Consider the following 15,543-nt stretch of genomic DNA (forward strand, 5'->3'; position numbering starts at 1 on the left):
TCTACATATGAAGCACAAAGCATAACAAATTATTAGAGCCTGGCAGTTTCACATATTTATTGCACGATGTAATATTGATCAAAATTTTAGCACTGATATGCAATATGCTAGTTACCAATTTATTTATAATTATCTGCAGCAGGTGGGTTCAGACTGGAAATAAGGCACACATTTTTAACAGGGAGGGGAATTAACCATTGGAACAACCTACCAAGGGTTGTGGTAGATTCTCCATCATTGGCAATGTTTAAAAGACATGGTCTACTTCAAACAGGAATTAGTTTGGGGAAGTTCTTATGGCCTGTGTTATACAGGAGGTCAGACAAATGGTCCATTCTGGTCTTGGAATCTATGAACCTATGAATTAGAGAAGCTCTTTTGAATCCTATCAAGCAGCTTAAACAAAGGACAAAAGGAAAGTGTAGACAAAGGACAATTCAGGTGACGTTCCAGTGTAGCTGCTTTTCTCTGGAGCATATAGCTGAGTATGTCACAACACCATTACAGCTGTATTTGTCTTTTGTGTTCAGTGCTGTTTAGTCTCCTGCATGCAGAGGATGAATGTAATAGTGGCTCCTGTCATCCAACCGTTGGAGATCTTCTGGTGGGTCGCAGTGAGCAACTAACAGCCTCATCAGTTTGTGGACTGACTGGCCCTCAGAAATACTGCATTATAGGCTACCTCGAGGTTGGTTTATTCTTATTCATAAAATAACTACACAATACATAATAATAAGATGCTACATAATAATAAAATGCTTCTAGATATGTTTAAATAATTGTCAGATGACAAGAATACACCTGGTGAAATTATATATTCCATTAGGGCAGGAAGATAGCTTGGTAGTAGCCTTCAAGGTGATGTTTAATTTCTCAACAGAAATGGCAATGCATTAGTGAGACATAAGAACAGCCATATTGGGTCAGACCAATGGTCCTCTAACCCAGTATCCTGTCTTCCGACAGTGGCCAATACCGGGTGCTCATGTTGTAGGAGCAGCAGTGATCTGTATGCTCTGTATGACTATGCTCTGTATAACCTGTAGGTTCAAAAGGTCTGTTACACCTCTTCCCCCCCTCCCCTTTTGTCTCCTCTCCCTTTTTGAATACCTGTGAAGTGGCTTTCCCCCTCCCCGCTCCTTCCTGGAATGGTTGTGGGATGAATGGGCTGCTTGAGCAGCTGGAAGATCAGAAGAGCTTGCAGGTAGACAAGGTGGCTGGGACTCTGATTAGGCAGTGATCAAATGCCCAATGTATGGACACTACCCAAGGTGGAGTGTAACCAACCAGATGTGGCCAAGTCATCTCTAGTCATGGGCCATGAGGAGCAGGTCCTTAAAAGGGGAAGGGACCATGTGCTCGGGAGTGCACTCATAAGATTGTACCTCCTGTGAGGGCCCTTCACCCGGACTGCCTGGCCAGTGGTTCGCCACATTGCATTCCATCGTGCCTCGGGAAGACTTACCTTCATCGCACCATCCATCGCTGCACTGTGGGACACTTACGTTGAAGGATCCTGACACCTCCAGTGCTGTGCCTGTGCTGGGTGTGTGAGTATGCAAGTGTGAGTGTGACCCCCCACACACACACTTCTTCTGAGCTCAGCTATCAGTATAATAAACGTGCTGCTTTCTGCCAAACTCTGGTGGGTCATTAGTCCTCCCTAAGCTTACTAGCTGGCCCGATTTCAGGTAACATTTCAGAGGGAATGAACAGAACAGGCAATCAGCAAGTGATCTATCCTCTGTTGTCCACTCCCAGCCTCTGGCAGTCAGACGCTAGGGATACCCAGAGCATAGAGTTCATCCCTGACCATCTCGGCCAATAGCCATTGATGGACCTATCCTCCATGAACTCACCTAGTTCTTTTTTTAACCCCGTTACAGTTTTGGCCTTCACAACATCCCCTGGCAACAAGTTCCACAGGTTGACTGTTCAAGGAAGTAGTGTGATGAAGTACTTCCTTTTGTTTGTTTTTAAACCTGCTGCCTATTAATTTCATTGGGTGACCCCTGGTTCTTGTGTTATGTGAAGGGGTAAATAACACTTCCTTGCTCACTTTCTCCCCACCATTCATGATTTTATAAACCTCTATCATATCACCCATTCGTCATCTCTTTTCAAGCTGAAAAGTCCCAGTCTTTTTAATCTTCCATACCCTTAAATCATTTTTTTTCCCTTCTCTGTACCTTTTCCAATTCTAAAATATCTTTTTTGAGATGTGGCAACCAGAACCACATGCAGTATTCAAGGTGTGGGTGTACCATGGTTTTATATAGTGGCATGATGATATTTTCTGTCATCTTATCTATCCCTTTCTTAATGATTCCCAACATTCTGTTAGCTTTTTGGACTGCTGTTGCACATTGAGCAGATGTTTTCAGAGAACTATCACAATGACTCCCAAGATCTTTTTTGAGTTTTGACAACTAATGTAGACTGCATCATTTTGTATGTATAGTTGGGATTATGTTTTCCAATATGCATTACTTTGCATTTATCAAAATTGAATTTCATCTACCATTTTGTTACCCAGTCACCCAGTTTTGTGAGATCTCTTCGCAGTCTGTCAGGGACTTAATTATCTTGAGTAGTTTTATATCATCTGCAAATTTTGCCACCTCACTGTTCACCTATATTTTTTCCAGATCATTTATGAATATGTTGAACAGTACTAGTCCTAGTACAGATTCCTGGGGGACACCACTGTTCACCTCCTTCCATTCTGAAAACTGACCATTTATTCCTACCCTTTGTGTCCTGTCTTTTTTTAACCAGTTACTGCTCCGTGAGAGGATTGTCCCTCTTATCCCATGACTGCTCAGTGTATTCACAAATGAATACATGAATCTCCAGTAACACTTTGCTGCTGCTGTCCTCAAGTAGTTTTCCTGTAAAATGCCTCATAAAGGCAAACATACACCGTATATGTCAGTCTGATGGGCATTCATGCATGTGAAGAATGTAGTTTTGTAAGGCTACGTCTACACTTCAAGCTGGAGGTGTGAATTCCAGTTCAAAGAGACATGCCCTCACTAGCTCTGATTGAGTCAGCACACTAAAAATAGGGTAGCTGTGTTGTTGTGAGGAGCTAGCCACCCAAGTACATACCTATCTGAGAAGCATATATTTGAGGTGGCTAACTCTTCCCATGGCTCATGCCACCACAGCTATGCTCTACCTTTAGTGAGCTAGTGTCATAAATATAAAGGGAAGGGTAAATACCTTTAAATCCCTCCAGGCCAGAGGAAAAACTCTTTCACCTGTAAAGGGTTAAAAAGCTAAGACAACCTCGCTCGCACCTGACCACAATGACCAATGAGGAGACAAGATACTTTCAAAGCTGGAGGGGGGGAAACAAAGGTTCTCTCTGTCTGTGTGTTGCTTTTGCCAGGACCAGAGCAAGAATGCAGGTCAGAACTTCTGTAAAAAGTCAGTAAGCCATCTAGTTAGATACGCATTAGATTCTGTTTTGTTTAAATGGCTGATAAAATAAGCTGTGCTGAATGGAATGTATATTCCTATTTTTGTGTCTTTTTGTAACTTAAGGTTTAGCCTAGAGGGATTCTCTATGTTTTGAATCTGATTCCCCTGTAAGGTATTTACCATCCTGATTTTACAAAGGTGGTTCTTTTACTTTTTCAATTAAAATTCTTTTTTTAAGAACATGATTGCTTTTTCATTGTTCTTAAGATCCAAGGGTTTGGGTTTGTGTTCACCTATGCAAATTGGTGAGGATTTTTATCAAGCCTTCCCCAGGAAAGGGTGTGTAGGGCTTGGGGGGATTTTGGGGGGGAAAGACATTTCCAAGTAGGCTCTTTCCCTGTTATATTTGTTAAACGCTTGGTGGTGGCAGCAATAAAGTCCAGGGACAAAAGGTAAAATAGTTTGTACCTTGGGGAAGTTTTAACCTAAGCTGGTAAAAATAAGCTTAGGGGGTTTTTCATACAGGTCCCCACATCTGTACCCTGGAGTTCAGAGTGGGAAAGGAACCTTGACAGCTAGTCTGGGTATGTCTTCTCGAGCTGGGAATTACACCTCCAGCCCAAAGTGTAGACATACCCCCAGTGGCAAGATTTTGTTTCTTGTGTACTGCACCTGTAAGTCTTTTGGGTGCCTAAATGCCTTTCAGGATCTAATCCTAATGCCCACTGACTTCAATGGAGTTAAGCACCTAAACACCTTCGGGGTTCAGGGCCTAAGAGTCTGCTGGATGCAGTTGCCATTTTGTGTTCAGTTTAGATGTAATGTGTTGCAGAGAAGACACATACACAATGTGCTCTCTTATGTTGTTTTGTTGTGTAATTTAAAATAAAAAGTAATTAATTGAGCAATCATTATTTGTGTATGAAAAACATAACAGTGTGTGTATGCTCTTTGACTGTGCAGGGAGGTTGGGCTGATCTCCCTGACAGTTTTTGTGAACATAAGAGAGGAATAGGAGCCAGCATGAGCAAACACAGCATTCCCCTGAAAAAGCTGCTAAAGCTGTCAGTTCTGACATTGAGATACATTTATTTGGGTTGTTGTAATTCAATGAGTTGCAATGAATTCAAAGCTGTTTGCACTAGAGGACCATACACTCATTACCTTGACAGATGCATCTTGTCCTCTTCCACATGGCTGCAGTGGGCCTCGCCTGCACTAAAATCAGTCTGGCTTTGCCACATAAGGGGCTGGATGCATAGAAAAGTGCAGAGGGAGTCTGCACCCTCTGGATGCCATGGAGCCCAGCTCTGAAGGGACCCACATCTCTGTGCAGCCGAGCTTAGGTGACAGGGAAGTGATGGATAGCGCTATGCGGATCCAACAGTCATTGCCTCTTATCAAACTTCCTACTGATATAAATGGGAGTTTCCCTGAGCAAGGGTTTCAGGACATGGTCCCATGAAGTTAATGAATCATCATGAGAAAATATTTTTCACTAAATACCAGATGTGAACTGCAGAGGAAGTTAATGAGACATTACTCATTTTAGAGGTAATTTTAAAATGACTATTTATCACCTTCTGGTCAAGGACTGTGACATGTTTAAAGTATAATATACTGCAGAAGTAAGAGAGTCGGACGGTACATATCAAGCTAATGCAGGTCAACTTATTCATTGTAAATCAGTGATCTGATCAATTTAACCACTTTTTCCATTCTCAAATAGTTTGTGAATCAGTCCTATTTTCTGTGAATCTCTTCACTTTTTGTAATTATCCACCAAATAGTGTGAATGAACAATTCTCAGGCAACATGGTTATTCATGAGCTATTCCCTATAACTATTTACTCTGTTTTTTTGTGTGGCCTCAGATGCACATGTTGTTTCTGATCCCTGACTGGTTGACTGCAACTTTTTAACGAGGAGATTGAAGAATGAGAAATAATGAATAGTAAATAATCTTGTTTCTTCATGCCTACCTTTGATATCGTGTGAATATGGTATTGTTAAGATGAACAGCCATTCTTGAGACATTAGTACAATGATTTGTGTGATTTGACACTGGTTAAGTGTCATGTCCTCTCTAGTTATTATTTTGCATAGAAGATAAGAGCCTACTACTGCTATCACCTAATGGGATTATTCCTTCAAATCAAAGAGTGGAGGCCTGTGCTTTGGGGGCTTGACTCTTGTGACAGGGTCAGGCCAGATGGCTATAGGAGAGTAATTTTTTTTTGAAGCAAAAGATATTTTTATTTGCATAACACACTTACAAAGTAAAAACAGCAGCATATGCAATGTGTAACACAGCAACCTATCACAATTGTTTTCTCATTAGCTTCAGGGGAGGGAAGTGTTCAAGCTTGCCTGGGCCCAGAGTGGGGGGCTTCCTCAACTCTTGTGGTCTTCCACCCTTCCGAGTTACTTGGTGGCCCAGAGCGAGGGGACTTCATTGACTCTCGTGGTCTTCCACCCCCTCGAGTTACCTGGCGCCACCCCCGAGCGTCACCAACAATTCCCTCCTCTGAAAGCACCCGACAAGAGGGGCAGGCTGTGGGGTGGACAATCTGGGGGGGGGCACGTGCACCCACGTGTGAAAGGACCCCTCTAGGGTGGTGATGTCCGCAGCAGCAATGGCTGGGGCTGGGGTCCCTTACTCTCTCCCCCAATCAAAGGGTCAGACAAAGGGACCCGGATGTGGACACCAAGCAGAGAACCTCGGACAGCGTCCACCGCTCCTTAAAAGCATCAAGGGAGTCGGTGGACGCCGCCCAGAGGAACTCCGCCCAGATACATGAATGGACCGAGGATCGTAAAACAGCTCCACAGTCACAGGAAACTCCATCGGCTAACCTCCTTTTTAGCCAGGGCCAGGAGGAGGTTAACTAGGAGATCCCGCAACTTTGTGAGGCCACAGATGGGGAGTGCATAAATAAAAAGGTGAGGGGAAAAATGCAACCAAAAACATAATAGGAGATTTGTGAGGAGCTGGAACAGGGGCTGCAGCCTGGCGCACTCCAAATATATGTGCGCCAGGGTTTCCCTCACACCACAAAAGGGACAAGTATCTGGGATGGGGGTGAACCACGCCAAGTACATGCCCGTGCTCACAGCTCCATGAAGGAACCGCCAACTGATGTCCCCAACGGGCCTCGGAACCAAGGTGGAATATAGGCTGGCCCACCAGGGCTGCTCACCCTCCAAAGGTGGCAGAAAGTCTCGCCACTTTGTGTCGGGGCAGGACACTAGGGTGAGGGCGTGAAGGTTGTGGAGCGCGATGTTTCCTTGGCTCGGTTTAGAAGCGTATCGGCTGCAGTTCATGCAGCCGGCTCGCAGTGAAGGGGTGGGGGGGTAGATTGGATCTGCGGGGCAGGGGTCCAATTAAAAAGTCCAGAGGGCCTGGGGTAGAGGGTGGGCGGGGCGTGTCCTTGAGCAGGACCTGGTCAAGGTAAGCTCGAGCAGTGGGCGGCAAAGCGGCCTTCACCTCCTGAAGTACGTGCCGGAGGGGTACAAGGTCTGGAGAGCCCCATACGCCGGGCGAGCATCAGGGGATCCAGCCAGTCTCCCCAGTCGTAGTCCAGGAGGTCTCCGACTCTCGTGACTTCTGCCAGGATCAAGCTCTGGCGCATCGAGCGGGACTCCGCTACCTGCACACGGAGCTGGGGGTTGTGTAGCAGAGGCTCCGCGAGGAGATCTACTCCCTCGGTGGCCACCATGGACCTGGTCGTTAAAAACAGTTTCCAAGTCCGGAGGAGGTCCTGGTAGAAGACTAGCAGCCCGAAGAGGTCTTGCGGAAGACCTCCCGGATGGAGATAAAAGAGCTGCCGGTCATATCAGAGCCCTCAGATGCAGCGCAGGATGGCGTGCGCCAGTGTGCTCCACGCCGAACTACTTGCACCATAGAGGAGCCTCTGTAGGGCCTGGAAGCGGAAGACACGGACCTGAGTGTGTAGACACTTCAGGCCCTGTCCTCCTTCCCTCAGGGGTAGATGAAGAACCCCTACAGGGGCCCAGTGTGTTCCTGACCAAAAGAACCCCAGAATCGATGTCCGGAGGTTGGTCAGGAAACCCGGGGCTGGGATCAGGGTGTTGAGCCAGTACCAAAGCATGGACAGGACTAGTTGATTAAGCACCAGCGCTCTCCCTTGGAGGGAGAGACATCGGAGTAGTCCTGTCCATTTCCGGAGCTGCTCTATCACCCTGCCCCTAAATTTTCCCAGTTCTCCGGTGGAGAGGGATGCATGGCAGAAAGGTAAATACCGAGGTAGAGCAGCGGACCCGCGCTCCACCAGATGGTCTGAAGCGCGGGTGGGAGGGAGCTCGCCTGCCGCCAGTCTCCTACCACCAAGCCAGAGCTCTTGACCCAGTTGACCCGGGTGGAGGAGGCTGCCGAATAGATGGCCTGGCAAGCCTCCACCCGCGCCAAGTCGCCGGGGTCCTGGATCACAAGGAGCATGTCATCGGCGTATGCCAACAGGACCAGCCACAGCTCCGGCTTCCGCAGCACCAACCCTGTCAACCTCCTGCGGAGGAGAAAGAGGAAGGGCTCGATTGCCAGAGCATACAGCTGGCTCGAGAGGGGGCACCCCTGCCGTATTCCTCGCCCGAAGCTGACCGGTTCAGTCAGGGTCCAGTTGAGCTTAACCAGACACTCTGCGGAGGTGTACAACACCCGGAGAAAACCCACAAACTGGGGTCCAAAGCCAAACGCCTGCAGAGTGCTCAGGAGGTACCCGTGGTCCACCTTATCAAATGACTTCTCCTGTTCTAGGGACAGGAGGACAAACGACAGACCGTCTCTACACCCGAGTTCCAAAAGGTCCCGAACCAGAAATAGGTTATCAAAGATACTGTGGTCTGGGATGGTGTAGGTCTGGTCTGGGTGGATCACGTCCGCCAGCACAGACCCTAGCTGCAGCGAGATTGCTTTTGCTACGATTTTGTAGTCCGTGCTGAGGAGTGAGACGGGACGCCAATTTCGTAAATCGCGGAGGTCCCCCTTCTTCAGCAATAAGGCGAGCACAGCTCGCCTGCACGAGAGAGGGAGGACCCCGCTCTGCAGAGACTCGGCCCAGATGGTGACTAGATCTGGGCCGAGGACGTCCCAAAACACGTGGTAGAACTCCACAGTCAGCCCGTCCATGCCTGGAGACTTATTGGTGGGCATATGACAGAGGGCTTCCGAGAACTCGGCCAGAGCGAGAGGCAACTCTAGCTGGTCTTGGTCGCTCGCGCTGACCGTAGGGAGCTCCACCCAAAGCACTCTGCAAGCGCTAGGGTCGGTCGGATCCGGGGAGAAAAGACTTGCGTAGAAGGCTCGGGCCCTCCCGCACATCTCTGCCGGTTCCGTGAGGGGGGTGCCGTCTTCTGCCAGGAGGCAGGTGACGTGTTTCTTGGCCCCCTTTGTTTTCTCCAGGGCATAGAAGAAGCGGGAGCTGTGATCCATCTGCTGAAGGAGGCAGATGCGGGATCGAACAAAGGCGCCCCTGGCCCGATGGTCCTCGAGGGCCTGGAGTTCCTTCCGCTTCTCCCAGCACGCTCCGCAGAGGAGCGGGTCTTCGGGGCTGGCGGCCAGACGCCTCTCCAGCTCTAAGACCTCCCGTTCCAACTGCTCTATCGCCGCATTTCTCTGTCGGCTGGTGCCCCGAGTGTAGTCGCGGCAGAAAAGCTGGACGCGCACCTTCCCCAGGTCCCACCATTGCCGCGCCAAGGGAAAGGCATGCCGCTGCCCTCACCGGGCCAGCCAGAATTCCCAGAAGGACATCACGATGCCCTCATCCTCCAACAGGCTGTTGTTAAAATGCCAATAGGCCGGCCCTGGCCTCTCCGCACAGAGGGAGGCTGTCACGGTGGGTAGGTGATGGTCAGAAAATGGGGCCAGCCGAATGCTGGAGGAATGGGCTCGTGAGAGATGGAAGCGTGATAGATAAATGCGGTCCAACCGGGAGTGGCTCGACCGATGGGCTTCCACCCGGACAAAGGTGAACGTGGAAGTGTCATCCGAGTGGTGGTCATGCCTGATGTCCACTAGGGAGTGATGTTCAACTATCTCCCGGAGTGTGTCCATGGTGGCCAGGCACTGCTCAGTCCCTGAGTGGTCTCGCTTCTTGAGGGTGGTATTAAAATCCCCTCCCAGGACCAAGCACTCGTGAGAACCTAAGGTGCCGAGGAAGGCGGACGCCTGCTGATAGAATTGCAGCCACTCCGGGCCCGATGTTGGGGCATAGATGTTAACGAGGTTAACCACGAGCCCCTCTATACGGACCTGGAGATGCAGCAGGCAACCCTGCATGGCCTCGGCAACCCCTAGCACCTCGGGCCGTAGGTCGGGGGAGAACAGGGTCACCACTCCAGCTTGCCGAATCGTGGAATGGTTAAAGTAGACCCTGTCCGGAGGAAAAAAATCCCCCCATCGCTGGAGAGCAAGCTGTTGCGGGAGCCATGGACATCCTCTAAAAACTTCCGCAGCTCTCCTCGCAGCTCATGGGGAGGTGGGGTTACGGTTTCCCAGTTGTTCCCCGGTGGGGCCCTTGGTGCAGCCCTGTGGTCCACTAAAATGGACAAGCAGGGTGCGGACCCCCGACGGGGTGCCTGATGGGCTGGAGCTTCTAGGCCCACCTCAAGCTCTGGGGCGATAGGGGGCAGTGGAGGGAAAATAGCAGCCCCAATGGGTCGGGGCAGGAGAACGCAAAGGCCGCTCCCTGGGGGTCATCAGTTGGAAAAGGGAAGGAGACAGCCCCGGGGGCGGCAATAACATCGCAGGAGGTAGACTGGATAGGGATAGGGGCAGGGGCAGGGCAGAGGCATGGTTCTGGGTTTCGGGAGGCAAGCAGCTGGATGGTGGCGCCTCCTGATCAGGGTCAAGGGTTAAGAGGGTGGGGAGGGAGCTCTCAGTGACACTGGGCATGCTCTCTGTGGTGGATTTAGCGGCCACAGCATCAGGAGGTGGATTATCTTCTGTTGGGCCCCCGCCCAGGAAGGAAATCAATTGCTCCGCACCAATGGGGGGTGCCCCTGGCGGCCCCTTGCCCCGGCCGCATGGCGCTGGTTGTCACCTGGGCAGGCTCGGTCGTCGTCAGCGGGGTGCCCTCAACAGCCGGGTCAATGGAGGAGTCCAGGGGCTCCTCAGAAATGGGAGCAGAAACAGCAGTTAGGGGGAGGGAGCATAGGGAAAAGAGAGGTGGAGTGAAGTTGCCCAAATTGAGGTTTTCTGGCAAAAGGTCGTCCTCCCCCTGGGTGACCGGGGTCAGATCTAGGGCCTCGATCTCCTCGAACATGGAGGAGAGGACACTTTCCGTCGCCCCAGGGTTCTCCCCGCTGGCACCTGCCACGATGGTTGCCTCGGGGTTCACGGGGGCTTCGGGTAGTGTCGGGACAGAAGGGGCTTCCTTAAGGGTCTCGGAGGGGAGGGTCTCCCTTGGAGGGGAAACACTACCTTCCAGTGCTACCACGTCTTTCCCGGCTGACACTGGTGGATGGGACGCACTTGTGGGCAAAGCGGAAGGTTCGGCATTGGTGCCCCCCTTCCTGGTCTTCCGGGGGGCCTCTGCCTTGGGTAGATGAGGCGGAGCTCGAGCCTTCCGCTTGCCTCACTTCCCCTGGACTAGGGCCCAGCCCTCCATGGCATCATCTGGGGGCTGGTTAGCAGGGGTCGTATCAGGGGGTAAAGACGATGGCTCAGGGGCTTGGTGGAGGGACGGTGGGGTGGCATAAGGGAGGGAGGATTCTCCCTGGGGCAGACTTTCTCCCATGCCTGGTGGTATCTCTGCCACACCCTCCTCCATAGGCCCCGCCAGATTGTCAGCAGCAAAGGCGGGGTTCTCCCTCTCATCTGGGCGTTGTAGGGGAGGTGCCCCTTGGGCCTGAGCGGGAGAAGTGGTGGTCCAAAGAGGAGAGGGGGCGGGTTCGGGTATCAGAAGGCCAAGGGCGTCAGCAATGATGGGGCCAATGTCCTGCCAGGTCTTGGGGATCCCAGGTGCTCATCCTTGCTGGGCTAAGGGGCAGTCCCTCCAGACATGCCCTGACGCCTGGCAGAGGTAGCACCAGGCTTCCCCCATGGAGAAATACACCCGGTAATGGGTCCCCTGGTGGGGGACTAGGAAGGACCCTTGAGCGCCTCTCCATCACGCGCCGCCGATGGCAGTAGAAGCTGCACTTGCCGGCGGAAGGAAAAGATGTGACAGAGGGTGGGGTCCTTGCAGCCCAACAGGAGAGGGCTGATGACAGAATCAGGTTTCCCCAGGGTGGAAAGGGTGGGTAACAGGGCAGCATCGGGGAGAAAAGGAGGGACAGAGGTCAGGACCAGGTGGACGCCCAGGTCCTCCAGCAGCTCTAGGGGGACAAACACCCTGCCCCACCGCCAGGCCCCTCTCCACTACCTCCTGGGCGGCAGCCTCTGATGCTAAGAAGAAGACGACCTTCCCATACATTTTGGAGGCCGCCACAATGGCCGAGGGCCCCACCACCCTTGCCAACGCCCGCACGTAGGTCTCCATGTGGGGCAAGGCGGGCACCAGGAGGCATCGGACACCATGCTTCCTTGTCATGGTGGGGAAGGAGCCCCGGCCGCTGTTGATGGAGGCGGAGGTGGTGGACAGGAGAGATGACGAGGCAGCAGGTGGGGGGGCTGCCGCCGCCCGGGTATACATCCTGGGGGGGTGAGGGAGGGACACCTGCAGAGCCGGTGGAGAGGGCAGTGGGGAGGGATGCCGTGGTCGATGGCGGGGCCGCAGCAGTGGGGGTGGCCCCTGCCACGGAGGGCCTGGTGGTTTTAGCGGGGCCCTTCCCCTTCTTCTTGCCCTGGCCTTTCCTGCCGGCTGGGGGGCTCTCCTAGAGTCTGGGGAGGTGGTGGGCATAGCAGCGGCGGAGGTCACCCTGGTGTCCTCCATTGCCAATGCCCCAGTGGGGGCGGTGGCAGGTGGTTAACTGGAGTTGGGGTCAGGTAAAAAGGGACAGACTGTGGGATGGGCAGTTCGAGGGGGGGCACATGAACCACCATACGCTTGTCCAGAGAGTCCTGTTTGGTTGGCTGGTGCTTCTGGCCCACATGGTGGAATCAGGGCAAGCAGCTAAGTCCAGAGGCAGATGTTAAACAGCCAGCAATGACGATGGAGGGGGCAGTGATGAGGATAGTAGTGTGTGGGAGGGGGGAGACACAGATGGATCGGGGGGCAGCTCCGTGCCACATCCCCTGTGTCTCTACAAACACAGTCACGACACAGTCAAGGCCTCCCCCCACACAAGAGCACAGTTTGAAAGTTACTCAGTCTTGGGCCCCCTCCACAGCGATTTGTAGATTCCCTGGGAGGTGTTCCTCCGGTAGACGGCTATTTCCCTTCCTTGTCCAGGCTTTCGTTTTCGCAGCTCCAACATTCCAGGGATGCCGGAGCAGGTGATAAGAAATTCTCTCAGCCGGAGATGGGTCCACAAACAAACAGCAAGCGGCTGGGTCTGGGGGCTGGGTCCTTCCACTCCCCCCCTCCGGGGAGCGGGTCAGCAGGCCCCCCTCTATCGGGGGGGGTTCAGCTGGAGCAGCAGCAGCGTCCGAGGGCGGGCGGGCTGGGAGGGCGGGGGGGGCTAACAGCCGGCCGGCAGCTGGCCAGCACTCTAGCAACAGCAGAGAAAGAAAAAGAAACAACAAAAGAAAAGAAAGGGGGAGAGCATCTGGCCCGGTCGGGGGGGGAGCCGAAGCAGGGGCAAAAAGCAAGAAAAGCCCAGGCCAGAGGGCAGCAGTAGGAGAGCAGGCTATGTAGGTCCCTTTTCCCTGGGTAAGGTAACAGGGAAGGTGTTTTGTTGTTTTTTTAAACAGAAAAGAAGTTTATTTGTAACACTTACAAGAATTACCAAAGGAAACAAAACAACTATGCAACAAAACAACGCAAACAGAAGGTATAACACAGCAGCTTTCAGGAGGGAGAAGTGTTCAGGCTAGCCTGGGCCCAGAGCGGGGGGGCTTCCTCGACACTCATGGTCTTCCACCCTCCTGAGTTACCTGGTGGCCTAGAGCGGGGGGGCTTCCTCGACACTCGTGGTCTTCCACCCCCTCGAGTTACCTAGTGCCGCGCCCAGTGTCACCGATCCTCCCTCTCCTGAGAGTGCCCGGCAAGATGGGCACAGCTGTGGGGTGGGTGGTTTAGGGGTGGGGGGTGTAGACACCCATGTATTATAGGATCCCTCTTAGATGACAGTAATGATGGTATCCACAGCAGCAACGGCTGGGGCTGGCGTCTCTCGCTCTTCCCCTCAATCAAAGGGTCAGACGGAGGGAACCGGACGGGGTCACTGAGCAGAGAACCCCGGACAGCGCCCACTGCTCCTCGAAGGCGTCAAGGGAGTCGGTGGACGCCGCCCAGAGGAACTCTGCCCGGATACGTGAATGTACTGAGGATCGGAAAAAGGCCCCACAATCGCAGGACGTTTCATGGGCCAACCTCCTCTCTCTGGTTTTATAAATGGCTGTTTTAGCCAAGGCTAGGAGGAGGTTGACCAGGAGATCCCGCGATTTTGTGGGGCCACGGAAGTGTATAAATAAAAAGGTGAGGGGAGAAATGGAGCCAGAAGCGTAATAAAATATTTGTGAGGAGCCGGAAAAGGGGCTGCAATCTGGCACACTCTAAATATACATGCGCCAGGGTTTCCCTCACATTACAAAAAGGGCAAGTATCCGGAATGGGGGTAAACCGTGTCAGAAACACGCCCGTGCTCACAGCTCCGTGAAGGAGCCGCCAACTGATGTCCCCGACGGGCCTCGGGAGCAAGGTGGAATACAGGCTGGCCCATCGAGGTTGCTCACCCTCCAAAGGTGGCAGGAGGTCCCACCACTTTGTATTGGGGCGGGGCACCAGGGTGTGGGCGTGAAGGGTGTGAAGCGTGACTGTGTATAAATATTTCTGTGGTGCTATTTGAAAACTGACCGGCTGCAGTTCATGCAGCTGGCTTGCAGTGAAAGGGTGAGGGGTTTGTTGGGATCGGGAGGGTAGGGGCCCAATGGAGAGGTCCGGCGGGCTTGGGGTAGAGGATGGGTGGGGTGCGCCCTCGCGCAAGGCTCAGTTGACATAAGCCCGAGCAGCGGGGGTCAGAGCGGCCTTCACCTCCTGAAGCACGCACCGGGGGGTACGAGGGCTGGAGAGCCCCATGCGCCGAGCGAGCGTCAGGGGATCCAGCCAGTCTCTCCGGTCATAGTCCAGGAGGTCTCCGACCCTCGTGACTTCTGCCAGGACCAACCTCTGGCACACCGGGCGAGACTCCGCCGCCTGCACACGGAGTTGCGGATTGTGCAGCAGGGGCTCCGTGAGGAGATCTGCTCCCACGGTGGCCGCCACGGACCTGGTCATTTGAAACAGTTTCCAGGTCCAGAGGAGGTCCTGGTAGAAGACCGGCAGCCCGGAGAGGTCTCGCGGAAAACCTCTCGGACAAAGATAAAAGAGCTGCCCGTCGTATCGGAGCCCTTGGAAGCGGCGCAGGAAGGCGTGCGCCGGTATGCTCCACGCCGAACTACTTGCACTATAAAAGAGCCTCTACAGGGCCTGGAGGCGGAAAACGCGGACCTGAGTGTACAGACACTTCAGGCCCTGCCCTCCTTCCTTCAGGGGTAGATGAAGAACCCCAACAGGGGCCCAGTGCATTCCTGACCAGAAAAACTCTAGAATCAATCTCCAGAGGTGGGTCAGGAAACCCGGGGCCGGGGCCAGGGTGTTGAGCCGGTACCAGAGCGTGAACAGGACTAGTTGGTTAAGCACCAGTGCTCTCCCTCGGAGGGAGAGACATCAGAGTAGCCTCGTCCATTTCCGGATCCGCGCTATCACCCCGCCCTCTAAATTTTGCCAGTTCTCCGGCGGGGAAGGGTGCGTGGCAGAAAGGTAAACGCCGAGATAGAGCAGTGGACCCGCACTCCACCAGATGGTCTGAAGCGCGGGTGGGAGGGAACTTACCTGCCGCCAGTCCCCCACCGCCAAGCCAGAGCTCTTGACCCAGTTGACTTGGGCGGAGGAGGCTGCCGAATAGATGGCCTGGCAAGCCTCCACCCGCGCCAAGTCGCCCGGGTCCTGGACCACGAGGAGTACATCATCGGCGTACGCCGACAGGACCAGCCGCAGCTCCCGCTCCCGCAGCACC

General features: G+C 53.1%; 1 protein-coding gene across 1 annotated transcript in view; it reads left to right on the top strand.

Moving 5' to 3' along the window:
* Nucleotides 1-15,543, top strand: part of LAMB4 (laminin subunit beta 4) — a 104,003-nt gene that overhangs the window by 21,065 nt on the left and 67,395 nt on the right. The window contains exon 3 of the mRNA XM_078852687.1: nt 555-688. Coding sequence (XP_078708813.1) covers nt 555-688 — 134 coding nt within the window. The remainder of the gene's footprint in view (nt 1-554; nt 689-15,543) is intronic.

The sequence above is a fragment of the Lepidochelys kempii genome, chromosome 1, assembly GCF_965140285.1.
Source record: "Lepidochelys kempii isolate rLepKem1 chromosome 1, rLepKem1.hap1, whole genome shotgun sequence".
NCBI lineage: Eukaryota > Metazoa > Chordata > Testudines > Cheloniidae > Lepidochelys > Lepidochelys kempii.